The 19,747-nt window shown below is 41.0% G+C and overlaps 1 protein-coding gene across 3 annotated transcripts in view; it reads left to right on the forward strand.

Moving 5' to 3' along the window:
• Positions 1-19,747, forward strand: part of itga6b (integrin, alpha 6b) — a 315,524-nt gene that overhangs the window by 94,354 nt on the left and 201,423 nt on the right. For 2 of the 3 annotated variants that reach the window (XM_057330982.1, XM_057330984.1), the window contains exon 3: positions 4,595-4,674. The exons of the other annotated variant lie outside the window; for it this stretch is intronic. In XM_057330982.1, the coding sequence (XP_057186965.1) occupies positions 4,595-4,674 (80 nt within the window). The remainder of the gene's footprint in view (positions 1-4,594; positions 4,675-19,747) is intronic. 3 annotated transcript variants of the gene reach the window in all.

A 19,747-nucleotide genomic window follows, 5' to 3' on the forward strand; every position in this document is an offset into this window, starting at 1 on the left:
TATTTGCACGTGTGTGAGTAGAACACACTTTTACTTTTCTGACTGACTGTGACAGAGGCTTTGCCAAATCAACTGTGCAAAAGATAAATGCACCTCTTGACTACTGGCTTTCGAAGCACCAGGGAATTTTAAAGACACACAATTTTGTCACAGATACGACAGGCTCTGCCACACAATAACACCGAATCACAAGAATTCTAGTTAACACACCTAAACCTCATGACCCACTTATCTGGTCACCACTATTTAAGCACACACCTCAAGGACATTCATTGTTTGGTCTCATAAGAGCTGCCTACCTGTCTTCTTCATTCCCGCGACGATTCTCTAAGTAATCCTGGCTCCAAGTCTTCATCTGTCTTCCTCAGCCTCATATCTCAAGTTAGCTCAACTCAACTTTATTTATATAGCGTTTTTTTTTACAATTTTCATTGTTACAAAGCAGCTGCACATGAGACATATTGACTATAAGCAAAACAATTAAAGTTATACCTGTAAAAACAAGAAAAAGGTGAAAACACAGAAGACAGACATATCCTCTTCACTTCCCTCACATTCTCCAAAAATCCGGCAAGACAAGTATATTCAGTAGTCCATTGCATTTATAACCAGTATTGCTATAACCAACTTAATTTACCTGAACATCTACTGTTTAACATAACCCTGCAATATACTGGTTGAACTGTCACTTTCCTATTATCACCATTCAAATATGCAACCAAATGTTAAATTACTAATAGAGCACTAAATTGTTTATAAGTGTCACACAGACTCACTGGAGACTGCGGGTGAATGTATAAACGAAGATGTATTGCCAGGTGTAACGAGGAAGGCGGGACGAGAGCTGTGAGGGAACGGTGCAAGGCCGGTGACGCGAGTGATAATGAGTGTCAGCTGCGCATTGCACCGGTCTCGCATCTCTCACGGAGGAGCTACGGAAGCATAAAAGGATGAGTGACAGCAGTGTACGACGAGAGAGGACCAGGCCTGGACATTGTGTTAAGTTTTATTTATGATTGTGTGGCGAGGTAGCTCTCGGCCATTTACTTTCGTTTTGTTGTTTGTTTATTTATTAAAAGTTTGTTAAACGTTCGCCGGTTCCCGCCTCCTTCCTTCCTATTCTTGGAATGTATTACACCAGGTAGAAATCCACAGGTGAGTAAACAAGTAACATCCAACAGGCATATTCCGTGGGAGCAATACAGAAACACGTAAGTATAGCAGAGGTCAAACTAGTGCAGACCAATGGTAAACAACGACTAGACCTGACAACTAGTGCATGGCGTGAGGAGAGTCTTTATAGAGTCTGGTGATGGGGAACAGGTGCTGGTGTAGTTAGAGTGCAATGGCTTATGGGGGATGAAGTTGAAAAGACCGGTGAGTGTGGGAAACTGGCAGTGCAGTCTGATGCAGGTGCGTGGTCGGCTGGGGAACTCAGCCTGTGACATTACTCCACAATACACTGTATCGGACCTAACCGGACGGCGAGGACAACAATAGGGAAGAGGAGCAGGATGGAAAGAAGAAGTCACAGAAGAATGTCCGAATGTGTAACCCAAGACCATTCATCTGGGTCATATCCCTCCTAGTCTACCAGATATTCCAGTTGGCTGCCTTGCCGCTGGGAGTCAAAGATAGCCTCGACTCGGTAGATGTGCTCTCCTGCATCAATGGGAGGAGGAGGAAGCGGAACTACCACTGCTATAGACTCTGTGGAGGGAAGAGGGACAGGAACAGTAGGGTTTAAGAAGTGATACATGAAATGATAATGAGATACGGTATGAAGGGGGTAACTGCAGCCGGTAGGTGACATGGTTAATCTGACGTAGAATGGGAAATGGACCGATGAATTTAGGACTCAGCTTCCTGCAGGGCTACTGCAGGCAAATATCCCCTGTCGAGAGCCAGATCATTTTCCTGATTTAAACTGGGGGGTAGGGGCTCGACAAGCATCGGCCTGCCTCTGATTCCTGTGGACAGCTTAATGTAGCTGGGCGTTCCAGGATGGCAGGAACCAAGGGAAGGGGGTAACGGAACTTGTTGATGTGGTTGTGCGATAGATAATACACAGAAACTGGAAGCGGCAGGGGATGTAGATCTGACGCAATGCCTCAGAGATGTACTCCTCCATTTCTTTCTGTTCTGGGATCTATAGAGGGTACACACATCCTTTTGGCAGATCAGCCCCAGATAGCAGCTCGATGGCACAATCCCATGGCCAGGTGGAAGTCCGGTTGCCATCTGCTTGCTGAAGACATCCTGGAAAGCCCTGTATTTGTGTAGAATCTGGACTTGACACGGAACCTCAGGACTTTCCACGGTAGTTGAAAGAAGATAAACAGAAGGAGAGAACTTGGCGGGAGTAATGCACTTTACATCACAGTCTGTACATGATTGCATCAGTGATGTAAAGTATTGGAGTAAATGTAATTAGTTACTATACTTAAGTATCTTTTTGGCTACTTTGTAGTTGTACTGAGTATTAAAGATATTAGCAACTTTTACTCTCTACTTGACTACATTTTTGAACAAGTATATGTACTCTTTACTCCACTACATTTGTAATGACTAATGCAATTACACATTACATTTTGCATGGCACCTATATTTTTTTTGAAGCAGTTTATTTTTGCTACAGAAGAATTAATATTGCCATTTAAAGGTCATTGAAGGTACTTCTTGTGAATTTTGCCCTTACTTCTTTATGTGAATACGAGTGCATTATCAGGTAGTTGACAATCGCTGGCTTTGACTTTTTAATTTTACCTAATATTATTTTATTTATTCGTTATATTGAAGAGACCTTTTTGAAGAATGTTGGCTTACTTAGGAGCACTTGAGCTTAAATGAGACTTGGGTGTTTGTAATAGATGTAGGTTATGGTGTCGACCATGATTTGTTGCAATTTTGAGGTGTTCAGTCTTATTATGATTTAAGAAAATAAATGCGATTGCTCTCCTCATGAATCGACTGTTTCTTGTTTTTCACTGACAAGTCTCTTAAGTGTTGAGGACTAGTGCTGCTTTGAGCCTACATTCAGTATGAGTAAAATACTCAAGTACTGTTAAAATCAGATACTCGAAGACTTTTACTGAAGTCGTTTTGGAATTGGTAACTTGTAACTTGTAATGGAGTAATTTTCACTGCAAGGTATCTGTACTTTTACTTAAGTATGGTTTTCAGGTACTCTTTACACCTCTGGATTGCAGGATCTCTCCAGTTTTCTAGTTTACTTTACGGTAGTGTTGTTGGAGCCAGGGACGTCCCAGGATGATGTCGACTGTAGCACCCTCCAGCACCCAAAACAACATCTCATCAGAATTGCCATTACTAAAACGAAGTGTGACGGTGGGGGAATGGTAACAGATGGGGCCTCGACCCAACAGCTGTCCCCTCGACCTAACAGCTGTCCCAGGATGTTATGGATTTTCAGAGCTTGATGATTGCGTTTTCTGGACAGATGCAATTCAGACAGAAGCTTGTGAGATATGAATTTGCCAGCCACACCTGAGTCGATCAGGGCATTGGCTGAAGTTCAAAAGACTGGTGAGTGAGAGGGAGGGAAACTGGCAGGCTGTTCTGATGCAGGGAGCGTGGTCGGCAGGGGAACTGAGCTCGTGACAATAAGAGCATAAAATTCCTCACATATCTAGTCACTTATTTTTGCTATCAAAATGCACCAGATTGATGCATTTTAAAATGTAAAAAGCGACTGCATTTATTCAGTCTGATGGTTTACTTTGTGGCATATTTTCACCACAAAATTTCAAATGCTATTAGATTATTAATGGTAATCTTAAACTATAATTGACCTTATTAGTAAATTTATTTATTTTATTTAGCCTTGTTGCGCAAGCTCTCTGGAGTTTGTGCAGAGGCAGCAGCTTTTGCTAGAGGGGAGCTGGAATCCCCTGGTTGGGCCTGGGTTCTCCTGAGTTTTTTTTTTCTCGATTAGAGTTTTGGGTTCCTCGCCACCGTTTGCATACTGTTTTTTGCACTATTTGCCTGGCCAGTAACAGGGGCTGCTTTAGAATTTTAAAGTTTTACTTAATTAATATTGCATATAGGAATTTATAGTCTGTTATATTTGACCTGTGCTCCTCTCTCCTTTATCTTAAATGTGTGCTCTCACTGAGCGTGTGTGTGTGCGTGCGTGTCTGTGTGTGTGCGTACTTGTCTGTGTACGTGTGTGTGTGCGTGCGTGTCCGTGTGTGTGTCTATGTCTGTGTTAGTACGTGTGCATATTGTGTGTGTGGAGTGTTTTGTATGTGGGTATGTCTGTCTTCTGTGTTTTCAACTTTTTCTTGTTTTTGCAGGTACAACTTTAATTGTTTTGCTTATAGTCAATATGTCTTATGTACAGCTGCTTTGTAACAACGAAAATTGTAAAAAGCGCTATATAAATAAAGTTGAGTTGAGCATATAAATAATGAAGAAATAAATTTGTTAAACAAGATAAATGGTATATTCTTAATTTTCATAAGCATGCAAATAATTGTGAATAATCACACAAAAAGGTGATTCTGATTAATCAGAATTAAAATGTTTATCAGCCCCTTATATTAACAGCCCTGCTTTTTATGTTTGCCTATAGAAAATTTGAAAACTGAAAATAAGCAGAACCAGTGGATGGGAGTTAATGTAAAGAGCCAAGGACCTGGAGGAAAAATATTGGTAAGAGTCATAGATTGTGTTCTTGTGTGTATGTGGGTTTAATGGGCAACTTACAATAAATAAGCTAACTGTCATGTCTTTATGTCTCTTAATTCACGAAAAGGTCATGTTGAAACTGTTTGATGTGATTTTTAGGAACATATAACAAGGCAAGACAAGACAAAATGCATCTTTCATTTTTTGAAAATACTGCCTAGACACTTGTTTAATGACTAAATGTATGTGCAAAACATTTTTGAGAAGATGGATAATGAAGATTAGTGGTTCCCAACCCCGGTCCTCGGTCCCCCCTTCCAGAATGTTTAGATGTCTCCCTAAATAGAACACCTGATTCAAATCAGCAGCTGGTCAGTGTGTTAATTAGGGAGATTAATTAATTAACATACTGACAAACATTCTGAGCAGATGGCAATTCATGTGGTTAAATTGTATTAATCTGTACAATCTAATTTGTATGTTTTATTAGGGGTCAAGCCCCGAAGGGGTGGCATGCGGAGTCCCATTTTCCCATGTCGGCCATTTTGGGTGTAGGCCACATTTAATAATTAAGTAAAATGCTGTATTTTATGCAGGGATGCCAACTTGTCACCTTTTTTAGAGAAATTCGCTGTTTTAGATACAAAATGGGTCATTATTGTGATTCGTGTAATCCGATGAGTTTTTGAAAATTATGAAAATCATGTCCAGGTGCTGTGGTAGCTATTTCAAATCACTGGCCAGTTTGCGGGTTATGTTTTGAATGCTGCGCAGATTGAGCGCACATACTCAACTCATGAATCAATATTAGATGTAGTCAAATTACGCAGCAATTCGAGTGCGCATTTCTGACTTACTTAAATAAAATTGAATTGAATTGAATTAATATAGCGCTTTTCACAATGTGCATTGTTCCAAAGCAGCTTTACAGGAGCATATAAGAAAAACACAGAAAATAAGAAAAACACAGAAAAAAATAAGAAAAACACAGAAAAAAATAAGAAAAACACAGAAATGGCAAACTTACTTCAACACAACCATCACTAAGCAACAGGTAAAGGCGTGCTGGTTAGTTTGCCTCGAAAGGAACGGAGCCGACCCAAGAAACATAATATGGGGTAAGTGCGTTAACACACTGTGACAACCGCTATCACCGAATTTACAAAGATGCCCTGACGTGTAAAAGGAATCGTACTGGACAACTAGTTGTCTGTCACGTCACCTGTCACTCCTCGTAAAGTTAATTGTGCTAATGAGTGCACGGAGCTGATGGCAAACTGCTTCATAATGTTTTGCACAGCCGATCTATCTGCACAGTAGCTGCGCTACAGTATAATGTGATAGTCTATAATAGTTCATAGATGCCACAATGCAACGCCAGATTTCTTGCGTAACATACTGTACGCATGTGAGTGTTGCATTTGTTTTTTAGTACAACATTGCAGATAGTATCACACCTAATGTTGTTGTTACAATGCAACCTCTCTGTAAAAATCAAATTTAAATCTGTCACTATGGTTACAGGCATGCTGTGCAAATAGTATAATGTTACAAGTTTGACAGTTCATTCATGTTAAGACTAGAGTATGGCGTTAGAAATTGGACAAAACTATGTGAGCATGTAAACACAGCACGCAAGCAGATTACAGCTGCGCGGGCACACTGAAAACGCTCGCGCGTAAAATGTAAACCTGTAGAGATCGCAAATCTCTAACTTGAACACAAACACCAAGATTGTGCACGTAAATCAAGACTTACGAGGGGAAATAACAAACCCCCGAGTCAAAGCAGTCGCTCGCGCACAGTATTGACTACACGCGCAAGTGCTACTCTACGCGCGTGCGCGAGTCATTTTGACTTTTGGCACTAAGGGGGCGGGACACTGCGATTTTGTGACAACAAATGCCATTGGCCCTGCTCCTTTCTGGAAGTCCTGTTGTGATTGGCTGTTGCTGCCGCCCTCAAGTCAAAGACAGAACAGGAGAGATGGCAGGAAATTGGGGAAAATAGGATACAAGGAATTCACATTAAGTAATATTTTATATGTTGGCCCAAATGCAGGAAAATGAATGTGTGCAGTATGGAGATTTATTAGAAACACTGGGTTAATATAAAAAAATCAATTTATATGAAAGCCCTTCAGCTCTGCATTCAGCCATAGCAAATGTGTATTACCAGTGGTCACCTTTTTGTAGATAAGTCAGTAAAATAGATTAGTAAAAAGTGTTTTGATATAGAGTTTGGTTCCAAAATGAGATAACTCCCTTTAAAAAAAAATCAAAACGGAGTTACCATACTCTTCATATATATAATATTAGAATTTAACGTTTTCGATGATTTAAATTTTACAAAGAAACATAATTCAAGCACTGAATCAGCCTGTATCTTCAATTTATCAATGAAGATGTAATAAAAAACCTGTTGTTACTCATTTACAAATAGTATAATTAAACGACTAATAAAAGAACTTAAATGCGCAGAAATATTTTCCTGTATGCACAATGGTAAATGCCCGAGTTTTTTGTTTGTTAGGCAGTGCATACAAAGGCTTTGCCGAATGCAAGCAGCCTTCGAGCTCGTATTTTTGAACATCTGTAACGGGGTATTTAGACCCGCCTGGTAGGGGAATTAGTTAGGGCTGCCCTGGTGGACTGAGTAACGTGAGGATCTTAGTCCCCGCCCTTAGTGCTTTTAGTCTCTTTACACGCTTATGCATGTACGTTGTCTCCTACCTTATTGATACATATCACTTCAGACCGGCAAGGACAGGCTTCAGTTAGAGTAATGTCACAAAATGGCTTCCTGAAGTAAAGGTGTATGTGAGACACAGTTTTACACATCCCTCCCTTCCCGAGTCTAATAAGATAGGTGAGACGCCCCTACGCCCTGACAGCCCTCAACAATAAGGTTTCACTGCAGGCAAGTAACCAAAAATGAAACAAATTTATTTTTCTCTGAAACAAAGATTACTTCTAGTTGGGCACTGAAATAAAATAATGAAAACAGAAAAAGTTGCAGTATGTGTGATTCTTTTACAACCACTATAACCCAACCACTTTCAATATAACAGTAGGAATTATTTTTCTTTTAAAGTTACAAATCCCAGTAGCACTTCAAAAAGGGAAACACTTAAAATTCCTCATGAATTCCACTTAGAATGAGACTCACTGTTCAATCTGTTAATTTCAACAAAATCAAGTTTGAAAAAAAAACAACAACAATGGTATACACAATGAAATTTCACATTGGAACGACAAATCACTCACAGATCACTTTATGTTCTGTCGTTCAGCAAAACTCAATTTACTGTCCATCGAATCACAATATTGACAAAGAGTAAATTGGAAATACCAGTCTGTGGAACGATGAGTGGAAATGCGTTGTCTCGACGTAGCGTGCGTTGAAATTAACGTTAGTAGTGTAGTTGACTCACTCAACCCCAACGAAATGTCCGGGAATATCATTATGTTGGGTATATCAAACAATGAATCAAACAGATGAATCAAACTGAGATGTCGTTAGAGTGGCAGGGCAACCAAAAATAATCTGGAAATCCTTATCTTCCAAAAACAAATCTCTCTGTGTTAACTGCAGCATACAGCAGTCTCTGTCTCACGTGCAAAGACACGAGTTGAACACGGAAACATGCGTGATTAGTCTGTTACAATAACGCTTTTTCACCATCAAAACGTAATGAGCGCAATACTCAGGCAAAAAGTGATCGGATCTCTTCAAACGTCACAATTCACACGAAAAAAACACATATTATGCACTCACACTGTCGTTGTAGCCGTAATAAAGTTACTGCGTTACTCCGGCAGCTGATGCGGCCCACGAAGCAAAAACGACACAAAACAAAATCCTCAAATGCGAAATGTGGGTCACAGTTCGCAAAAACACTAGGTGATGTTGTGGCGAACCACAAGTAATATGAGAGGAGACATTCACCAAGGGTTACTGTACCTTTAAGGGAGGGAGGAGTTAGTTGTGTTGTTCCTGTTTTGTGATGTGTGTGCTGTGGTTTTACTTGACTCGCTGTTCGGTGTGAGAGTTATATTAAAGTGGAGAATAAGCGGACCCGACACATCTTCGTTTTCGTCTCCTCGTTTATTGCACTCCACAAGTGGTGACCCTGATGCGAGTTGGCTACGGCTGAATTATGTCACACCACGACGGCGATGAAAATGCTGCTGCTAGCGGCGCGGCTAATGTCGGTGCTACCTGCGCCGCCACCGTCAAATTACCGGACTTTTGGCAGCACAACCCACGGCCGTGGTTTCAACACATCGAGGCCCAGTTCCAGCTGAGAGGAATAACACAGGACGTGACAAAATATTTCCACGTGGTAGCGGCTTTAGATGCCTCGACGACAGCCAGGGCTATGGCGCTGTTAGAGGCTCCTCCGGTTGACGGCAAATACGACGCACTCAAAACATTCCTGTTGCAGCTCTTTGAACTGTCGGAGCTGGAGAAAGCAGACCGCCTTTTGTCTCTGAACGGCCTTGGCGACAGCAAGCCGTCCGAGTTAATGGAGAGGATGCTAGCTGTGCTGGGCGCAGCGGATCCCTCGTTCCTTTTCGCCCACATTTTTCTGCGGCAGCTTCCAGTACCCGTGCGCACCGCGCTGGCCAGTTCCCCCCTCCCTTCCTCCAGAGACTACCGGGCACTGGCTGTGGAGGCGGACAGGATTTTCCTCGCCAACCGGCAGCAGTTTGTCCATGCGCTGTTGCCCCCCCAGCACTCGTTTGCCCCGCTTGGCCCCCCGGAGGACGACCTGGACACTGCAGCTGCCGTGACGGCTCGCCGACAGCGTGAGGACGGGTGGTGTTATTACCATTCCAGGTTTGGGGCCAAGGCCAAGCAGTGTCGTCAGCCTTGCAGTTTTAGAGCCCAGGGAAAAGCCAGGGCCGGCGCTCATTAACAGCTATGGGTGTTGGCCGTGACTGCAAGCTGTTATTCATCACTGACACCTTGTCTGGCCGGCGGCTGCTGGTCGATTCTGGGGCTCAACGCAGCATCCTGCCGGCGATGACGTGGACACTATGGCTGGCGGGCATGGCCCCCCGATGGACGCCGCCAACGGCACACCCATTCGTACCTATGGCACGAGGTATGTGGAAGTGTGTTTCGGCGGGCGGCGTTTCGGCTGGGATTTCGTAATGGCCGCCGTTCTACGTCGCTCTTGGGGGCGGATTTCCTCTGCGCTTACAGACTGTTGGTGGATGTTACAAACTGCCGCCTGATCAGAACGCGGACGCTGAGGTGCAAGCCTACAGGACAGCCCCCACGGCGTTGCTCATGGAGGATGTGATTTTTGACACGGCCAACGCTACGCTCCTCTGTGATGTCTCCACTGGCCAACCGCGCCCTATGGTACCTGCTGGCTGGAGGCGTAAGGTTTTTGACGCCATCCACGGCCTTTCCCACCCGGGGGTGAAGGCCTCTACCAAGCTGGTGGGGGCCAAGTTCGTCTGGCCAGGCCTGCGGAGGGATGTCAGGGCCTGGGCTGCTGCCTGTGTGGCGTGCCAGCGCGCAAAGGTGACTCGTCATACCAAAGCCCCCTTGGCACCCTTCAAAGTGCCAGAGAGACGTTTTGATCATGTGAATGTGGACCTGGTGGGCCCCTTACCCCCCTCCCGTGGTTACACCTACCTCCTCACCATGGTGGACAGGACCACCAGGTGGCCAGAAGTGGTTCCCCTGTCCTCCACTACATCAGCTGACGTGGCCCGGGCGTTCATTATGGCTTGGGTGGCCCGTTTCGGTACACCGTCTGACCTCTCCTCGGACCGAGGTCCGCAGTTCACATCGGAGCTTTGGACTCCGGTCGCCGAGGTCTTGGGGGTGAAGGTCCACCGTACCACAGCCTATAACCCTCAGAGCAATGGACTTTGCGAGCGGTTTCATCGTGACATGAAGGCCGCGCTACGGGCCAGCCTTACGAACTGCGACTGGGCTGACCGCCTCCCATGGGTCATGCTGGGCCTTCGCTCCGCCCCCAAAGAAGATCTGCAAGCCTCATCGGCCGAGTTGGTGTACGGCCAGCCTCTGCGCGTTCCGGGGGAGTTTCTTCCGGATGCCATGGCCCAGTGGTCTGTCACAATGTCGTCTTTTATTCGACTAGAGCTCTGATACAGTACTATTAAAGCAACTTTATCAACCGAACTTCTCGAGCACGACACGACACTCACTTCTGTTTGCGACACTCTCCTGCACCGCCCTCTTCTTCGCATCTTCTCGCAACACACGCAAAACAAGTCCATCTGTCAAAATGAAAGTCTCCCAAAAATAATCACAGTAATATATACCCGTTACACATCACTAGCCTACTGCGCAAAACACTGTTGTCTGTTGTAGCCTATTTGAAGAAACAACTGACATTCTAGATTGCAGTGCTCTAACTCTATGAGTAATTGAATAGTGATGTATTAGGCCTATGACATGTAAAATAAAAAGAGTATAATAATCTAAAAGCTATACAATTACGTTAAGATTATAAACGCTGGTATTAGAACTAGAATTTGATATTTTATACATGAAAGGCAGGAGTAGTGGTTAGTCCATAAAACAGAGATTATATAGCGTCATCTGATTTAGATAAGCAAAGTTTGAAATTACATTTATCAAAATGATTTAAACAAAAAGTACAAATCAACTCGCTTAACAGAGTCATCTGTCTGTTCAGAGTCTGAGCAAACGGATGAGTTCCTTTCTCTACAGCCGGAATATGGAAGCCGACTTTCACTTGCTGAAATAGCTTGGTATTCTTTAACAAGAATACGTGAAATAATATAAAGTCTATATCCATATGATAGGACCGTCTGCTGTATTAACGAGTTTCTCTATCGCTTGGTATGAGATAAAAAGCGATTGGTCTGTATTATTTGTTTACCCACATAGCTTAATGTGTTCAAAAATATTCTATTCTTATATTTTAACATAATATTCCTATTCTTGTTTTTAACATAGTCTAATGAGCCTTTTTAATGGTGACATAGCCTAATTTAAAAAGCAATGTCTTTCTCACTAAACCCTAACAAATAATGAAATATTGTTTTTATGATATTTTTTACTTAAACTTTTAATAAATATTAAAAAATATTAAATATTAATAATATTAAATAAATTTAATGCATTGAAGATTTATGGTTTATTAGACATGCTTTTCGCTTAACAAAAAATAATTTACCTCTTAAAAAGAATACAGAAAATGTCAAACATTTAAAGGCAGAATACACACAAATTAAAAGTGAAGAAAATGGAATTTGATAAATAAAACGAACATCATACTATGGCCAATAACCTCTGCTCTAATTGCTTCGGCTGCTGAAGAATGGGCCATTGGTGAAAGCGCTAGCATTAGCTAATGCTAAAGATTAGATAAACACTGGGGATATTTGTACAGATTGTGACGTAAAATGTAAGTAAAACATGTCGAATCTTTAGCATTAGCTAATGCTAGCGCTTTCACCAACGGCCCAGTCTTCAGCAGCTGACATGCTGTGTGTCCTTCTGCACTCTTGAAGTGATGACAAGACTGTAGTATCAGGGTTGATGTTAAAAATCCTTAGGTCTATGTTAAATTGTAATACAACGTTATATCATAACACATTTTACTAATCTATTGTACTGACTTATCTACAAAAAGGTGACCACTGGTAATGCACATTTGCTATGGCTGAATGCAGAGCTGAAGGGCTTTCATATAAATTGATTTTTTTATATTAACCCAGTGTTTCTAATAAATCTCCTTACTGCACACATTCATTTTCCTGCATTTGGGCCGACATATAAAATATTACTTAATGTGAATCCCTTGGATCCTATTTTCCCCAATTTCCTGCCATCTCTCCTGTTCTGTCATCGACTTGAGGGCGGCAGCAACAGCCAATCACAACGGGAGTTCCAGAAAGGAGCAGGGCCAATGGCATTTGTTGTCACAAAATCGCAGTGTCCCGCCCCCTTAGTGCCAAAGTCAAAATGACTCGCGCGCGTGAAGAATCCCAGCTCGCGCGCGTGTAGTCAATACTGTGCGCGAGCGACTGCTTTGACTCGGGGGTTTGTTATTTCCCCTCGTAAGTCTTGATTTACGTGCACAATCTTGGTGTTTGTGTTCAAGTTAGAGATTTGCGTTTTCAGTGTGCCCGCGCAGCTGTAATCTGCTTGCGCGCTGTGTTTACACGCTTGTCCAACTTCTAACGCCATACTAGAGCTGTGACTGTAAGCTGTTGTGTAAACAGAGCACATTGAAATAAATGTGAAGAGTTAATTTGCAAAAACAGATAACTCAGTGTTTGTTGATTTTCATTAACTATGTTTTTTTTATTGTGCATTCCAAGTAATATCATTTAAACAGATTGTTTTGATTAAGTAATAATAACTAAAAAAATACATATAGGCTAAGTAACACAGTAAAAACACGATAAAACAAAAAACAGGATTTATGAAAATTAATAAAAACAGAGTTATCTGGTTTCGCAAATGAACTCTTCATGTGGTCGTCTTCCTAGACACTTTTAGTAGACCACGGACTATTCTGATTATGTGCACTGAATGATATGAAATACAAATTGTAATTATTATTGTAATAAGTATATATATATATATATATATAATATATATATATATATTATAATATATATATAACTATATTCATATTAATATCTATAATGCGTTGGGAGGGGGTCTCGCATATTGAGCGCGTTTTCACCATCCGCGCCGAATATTCTAAGCACAGTCTGAAATGGTCATTTTTGCGATTCGGATGTTTGAATCTCGTTCAGCAAAATGAACGAATCTTTTTTCGAGTCATTTCGTTCATCTGAGCAGAGTTAAATTAATGTTGCATGTTAATAGCCAAATTACCCCATAACGTTTATTTATGCTAGTTTTGATCAGATATATAATAAGAAATAACTTATATTGTAGTTAGGGACAAGTTATGAGAAACAGTTATTTAATTATTTCCTGACAGCATTTCTGTAAAGTTATGTATTTATAATTCATTAACAATTTTGGGTCACTCAGGTATGCAATAAGGTTTACAGGTTGTTGTTTTTTACTAAAAAGTCTCATGCAGTTTGCAAAGTATATAATAATAGGCTATTGAAATCATTTAAATGTGCAATTATTTAATAAGAGATCACTTGTGTAATATATGCATTAGACATAAACACTGACTTTACTAGTGTTGCTTATGTTTATATTTTGCCAGCACAGTTCTTATGCAAAATAGTTAGTTATTAAGATAAATTAAAAACACATGCAGAAATCCACAAGAAACATTTATGAATATACTGACAGAAAAAAGAACAGAACGGTACGTTTTAGAGAAGATGTTTATTGCACATATCTTTTGATCATTTTAAATATTTCTTCCTATAATACAACATATAACACGTACATCATGCATTTGACTGATGATCCGGGAAGTGGTCACGTAACGTTAAAGACTCGGACTCGAAGACTCCGGTACAGGCTGCAGGTTTGCCTGCGGAGCTACCATTTGACAAAAGAACAAAAGGGCTCGGACCCGATGACTCGAGAGACGAACTAATCATTTCTCTTTCCGGTATAAGGACTCGGACCCGATGACTCGAGAGACGAACTAATCATTTCTCTTTCCGGTATAAGGACTCGGACCCGATGACTCGAGAGACGAACTAATCATTTCTCTTTCCGGTATAAGGACTCGGACCTGATGACTCGAGAGACGAACTAATCATTTCTCTTTCCGGTATAAGGACTCGGACCCGATGACTCTGGAGACGAACTAATCATTTCTCTTTCCGGTATAAAAGAACGAAAGGACTAGGACCCGATGACTCGAGAGACGAACTTCATTACTGTTTCTGGTACAATGTTGCACATGCGCGGTCAACACAAAATGAACGAATCACTCGCTGAGACACTCGTTACTCCCGAGTCATTTTAAAGATTCGTTCAAAAAGAACGAATCGTTCATGAACGACCCATCACTAGTATACAAACGACAATGGAGGCTGATCGCATCTTAATACATCTTAATGGAGTTGGAGCTGATCGAAACAGAAAAATGTGTAATCCGTTATATTATTAACTAAAACACTGTGTATTGAAATGATACCCTGATAGAATATCATATTTTGTCATGGACAACTCACCCTATTAATTGTTTAGTTAAAAATGAAACGAAATGCAACCAAGATCTGGAAGTGTCACAATTTTGTTCTTTATTTGCAAAAGAGTCAAAGAACAGAATATGTAAAAGTGCAAACTATGTATAGATGAGTATACAATGCAATATTAACACAGATATAAAACTTTCAAAAAACTAGTAACAATAAAAGGTAAAACAAAAAATAAAACTATAATGCCAATAAAGTGCAAAAGAATCGTGCACAGTGTTTATAAAGTGCGAAGTTCTTCATGTCTTTTGCTGACACTCTTCCAAACCGACGTTAGAGGAAATCTCTCTCCAAGAATTCGCCGCAATCTGACAGTCTTTATAGTCCGCCGAAGAGGAGTCATACAGATGCGTGCATTTCCGAACCTCTTCAATCAGACGCTCAGTACTTGGTCGATGTCGATGCTCGCCATGTTGTTCTTTTGTGGACTCTGAACTTGCCGGAAGAAGACGCCAGAAATGCGTAGAAGGAAGTAGGATGCTGCCAAACTGACCAATCACAGCGCTTGCGGTCCGCGTAGGGTCCCCGTTGAGTTGACGCGTTGTTACATTTTTGGAGAGGTGCGCGTCAGTCTACGGCGTAGGGTACGCACAGGGTACGCGGCTCTGCGTAGGCCTACGCAGAACCATAAATTGGCCATAAGAGAGTCATCAAACTTTCAGGCCAACGCCACCTAGGGGTGGGAAAGTATGTTTACAGGCCTATAGCTTAGTCTTTCTTCAACAGATTTTCACAGGAATCATTTGCTTAGATTCCTGAATCCTTGCCGAGCCCAGCAATACCAAACATGCTAGGTTTCGCTGTATGGTTTACTGTAGAAAACACGGTTTATCAAATGTCACAGGCCAAATGTCAAAATTTTCATAGGAAATGGACAAAAAATTTAAAGGACCCAGTTTTTTTGCTGTTTTAGAGGCTTTGGTTATGTTTTTTGGGTGTTTAACAATGGATGTTCATGTTTCTAATTTCAAAAAACGCTTTACATTTCACATATTTCAAGTCTATTGTTCACCGCTGTCCCTCTTCTCACAAAACGACTGGATTTCTTTAGGTCTATATAAAGTCCCCCTCCCGAAACGCTGATTGGTAAAGCTGACCAGGTCTGTCATGATTGGTTCCCCGCTGAGAGCGTGTGTGTGAAGATGTCCCACCCATACCATATCAGCGAGCTTTCGCTTCTCAGGTTGTTGTGATTTGTCGGTCCCCCTCTCTGTGCACATGTATTCATGAGCTTTGGCTTTTAGCAATAAACAGCAACAATTGCGTCAACTTCACTTCATCAGTTAAAAACATGCGAATCGATCGAAGTGTAACGGAGGTCTGGTAGTGCATGTGCAAACGTCAGCCTTTGTTAGAGATCGCAATTTTTTCCTACTATGGCGAGGGAAATGACACCGGACCGAATGGCGTCAGACCGGTTATATTAATTAACACTAATAACAGAAGCGTTAGTTTTGCCTTTTTATACTGGACCTGAGTTGGATAATAAAACAAGCAGATTGACCAGGAGACATTTGCAAGCAGGACTTCAAAGGACGTTTCATAGAAGTGTTTTAGAGGTAGGCTATGTGCGCACACACACACGCACACGCACACACACGCACACGCACACGCACACACACGCACACGCACACACACACACACACACACACACACACACACAGTGTATTACACAGAACAGCTTTCACAGCCGATGTTAAAGTCATGGAAGCTGTTATTTGACCGTTGGTTATCTTAGAATGTGTGTAGCTGAATTCTTATTACCAGCTGTAGGACTGTGATGAAAGTGAAAGTAGTTTAGCGCGTAGCTCAGTCAAATGTTTACAATCTTTGATAACCAAACACTACTCCAGCGGCTCTTCATGGCTCTCCAGCGGCTAGTGACATCATGTACCCGGGAAGTAGAGGGCTGTTGTCCGATTCCTTGAAAAGCGAATTCTGTTAAAGACGATATCTCGATTGGCACTGAACTTTGAGCTTGATCATTTTGCAGGTATTGTTTATGCTCTAACAGCAACATTACACACTAACTAAAGGTTGAAAAATGTGATCGCGGGGAATGTGGCCTTTAAACAAAGTTCAGTGAAGTTGAATTTGTATGCTTTTGTGAGTATATATGCTTAAAACCTCTAAATGAAATAATATATTTTCACAATATTTGATAAAATGATTCATGGACACAGTCTGAGGACACACAAAAAAAGGTGATGGGGCTGCGCCACTCCGTGGCCTTATAATTAAACAAAATGTTCAATTGGTTCTTGACTTCAAAAGTTTGTGTATTGACACGAAAGTTTGTACGTATCATCATTGGCACAAAATGTAACAGCACCACCTATTGGTCAAAAGAATTGCTTTCAGCTATTGTTTTAAATTGCTTTGAGGTTTCTAAGAAAGTTGGTATAAGACTCCCTTAAGTATAATAACACCCTTGTTGTCAAAAAAAAAAAAAAATTATAAAAATGCTTATAATGTAAAAAAATATTACCAAATTGGTATGTTAATTATAGATTTACCTTTACTGGCTCATTATGAGTTATTTGAAATAAAACTTGTCATTTTACAACCTACTTCCATTTAGAATTATATTTAAAATCTACTTTATCAAACTCTTCCTGTAGCATCTGTCCGATTTCCACAATTTTTTTAGCATCTAGACACACTTATAAAAAGTTCTAGAATTTGTCTTGATTCATCAAACTGTTTTCGTATACCGCAAAAACGAATTCGATGGTAAGCACATCAAAATGGATTTGATTCTGTATCTTCAGCAAACTTTTGCATATCGTCAGGAAACTCGGTATGTGTCATCAATGGCACATCTTGTACACCTCACAAAAGTCTGGTGACAGCCCCAACTAGTGGTCAAGAGTTATAAGCGCTTATATTGTGCTTTTAGATATGCTTTTCAAGAACTAATTATTATAAAAGTCCACATATATGTGATTTTGTGCCTTGTAGGGCTTGACCTCGTAATTGCTGCTTTTGGCCTAATGGTTAGAGAGTTGGACTCGTGACCAGAAGGTTGCCGGTTCGATTCTCAGGGCCGGCGGGTAACGACTGTGGTGCCCTTGAGCAAGGCACCTTACCCTATACTTGTTCCCCGGGCGCTGCAGTGATAGCTGCCCACTGCTCCGGGTGTGCATGTGTTCACTACTCTCTGGATGGGTTAAATGCAGAGGTCACATTTTGAGTATGGGTCACCATACCTGACAAATAGGTCACTTTCATTTCACTTTAAATTATATATTTTATTCCATTATAATGATTAAATACATGCAAATTGTCATGTGTTGATCACGTGAGAAGCGCATTGTTCGGGTTCGCAGGATTACAAACTCACATCTACACCGAGAATTTATGTTCGTCTGAATGCATGAGTTTTATCTCCAAGGAGCCATGCAGATTTATTTTTACAGACGTCCTTATGAGAAACAATTACCATCCGAATAGGGCTCTAGACTGTTTGTCCGATTTACATCAAATTTGGTATGCAGCATCTAAAGACAGTACTGACCAAAAGTTCTCAAATTCTGTTCTCATATAGCGTGTCAACAAATTTGACGATGAGCATGGCAAAATCGTTTTAAGGGTGTATCTTTGTCTGTCTGTCAACTTTCATGTATCGATGCAAAAGCTGGTTACTAAACTTGCTGTGGTTTATCATTACCATATTTTGAAAGTACCTGTAAAATTTAAACCAGTGCCCCCTGTGGTCAGGAGATATAACAACATTTGTTTAATTGCTTGTAGTATATAATACAATCAACATCAACATAATGTAATTTGATTTACACTAGTATATTTGTTGGCTCAAGCCGAGTGTTTCAATATCAATGTTGTCATATTGCACCATACTCCCTGTGTCATGAGTCTCGGGGTGAGACACGGAGACAAGGACAGAGGACCCAAGTGCAGACAGCGGGTAAGGGGTTAACAAGACAGACTTTAATAATAATTAAAAAATACAAAACAAAGACCCACGTGGGGGAACATAACAAAACATAGCAACACGGACAGGGACTAACTAGACTAGAAATAATAACATTTGACATGACCACTGTAAACTAAACTAACTACACAACAAGAACTCACCACAAAGACAAACACGATGCAACAGAACAATGATCCAGCACAGGACAGAAAACACAGGGACCTTAAAAAGGGGACAAATCAAGAGGAAGCAGGTGCGGGGCATGAACTAATTAACAAACAATAACGAGGAGACGAAAGGGCGGGAACAGAGAGCCACACTGGAGAGTGGAAGACCAACAGGGACAAAACGTCTCTCTCCACATAAAACAAGAGGTTCTATCATGGTTCTGCCACTAGGTCAAGAGAAGCTAGACAAGGTGGGGCAGAACCATGACACCCTGTGCGCCATATTGAATTATAAAACGCATACTTTTTCGAATTCGCATACAGCATCTACAGACACTCCTGACAAAAAAGTTATTAAAATAATTTTGATTGATCAAACAGTTCTCGTATTCTTCTTCAATGAATCTAAAGGTGAGCATGCCATAGGGTCATATGGTCATATAAATACTGAATATTGACATGAAATTTTGTTTACAACATCAGTAGAACATCTTGTTCACCTCATATTAAGTTTTATTACTGCACCACCTTGTTATAAGCCATTTCCTTGTAGTTCTAGTGCTTTTACCTATGATTTTAAGTCTGAGTTTGAAAAACTCATGATCAGACACGACCACATGTATTTCCTTTTGTGCCCTTGTAGGACTTATTACCCTGTAATTGCTGCTTGCAGATATATTTATGATCTGCTTTCACACCGATGACCGAAAGATTTAGGAATGGGGTTAAGTGGTGTTTTTCTCATTACTTTATTCTAATAAACATTATATATATAAAAAAATCACATTGTACAAATGTATACAGCTAATTCACATCTCAAATTAGTTTAA

The sequence above is a fragment of the Triplophysa rosa genome, linkage group LG4, assembly GCF_024868665.1.
Source record: "Triplophysa rosa linkage group LG4, Trosa_1v2, whole genome shotgun sequence".
NCBI classification, from domain to species: domain Eukaryota; kingdom Metazoa; phylum Chordata; class Actinopteri; order Cypriniformes; family Nemacheilidae; genus Triplophysa; species Triplophysa rosa.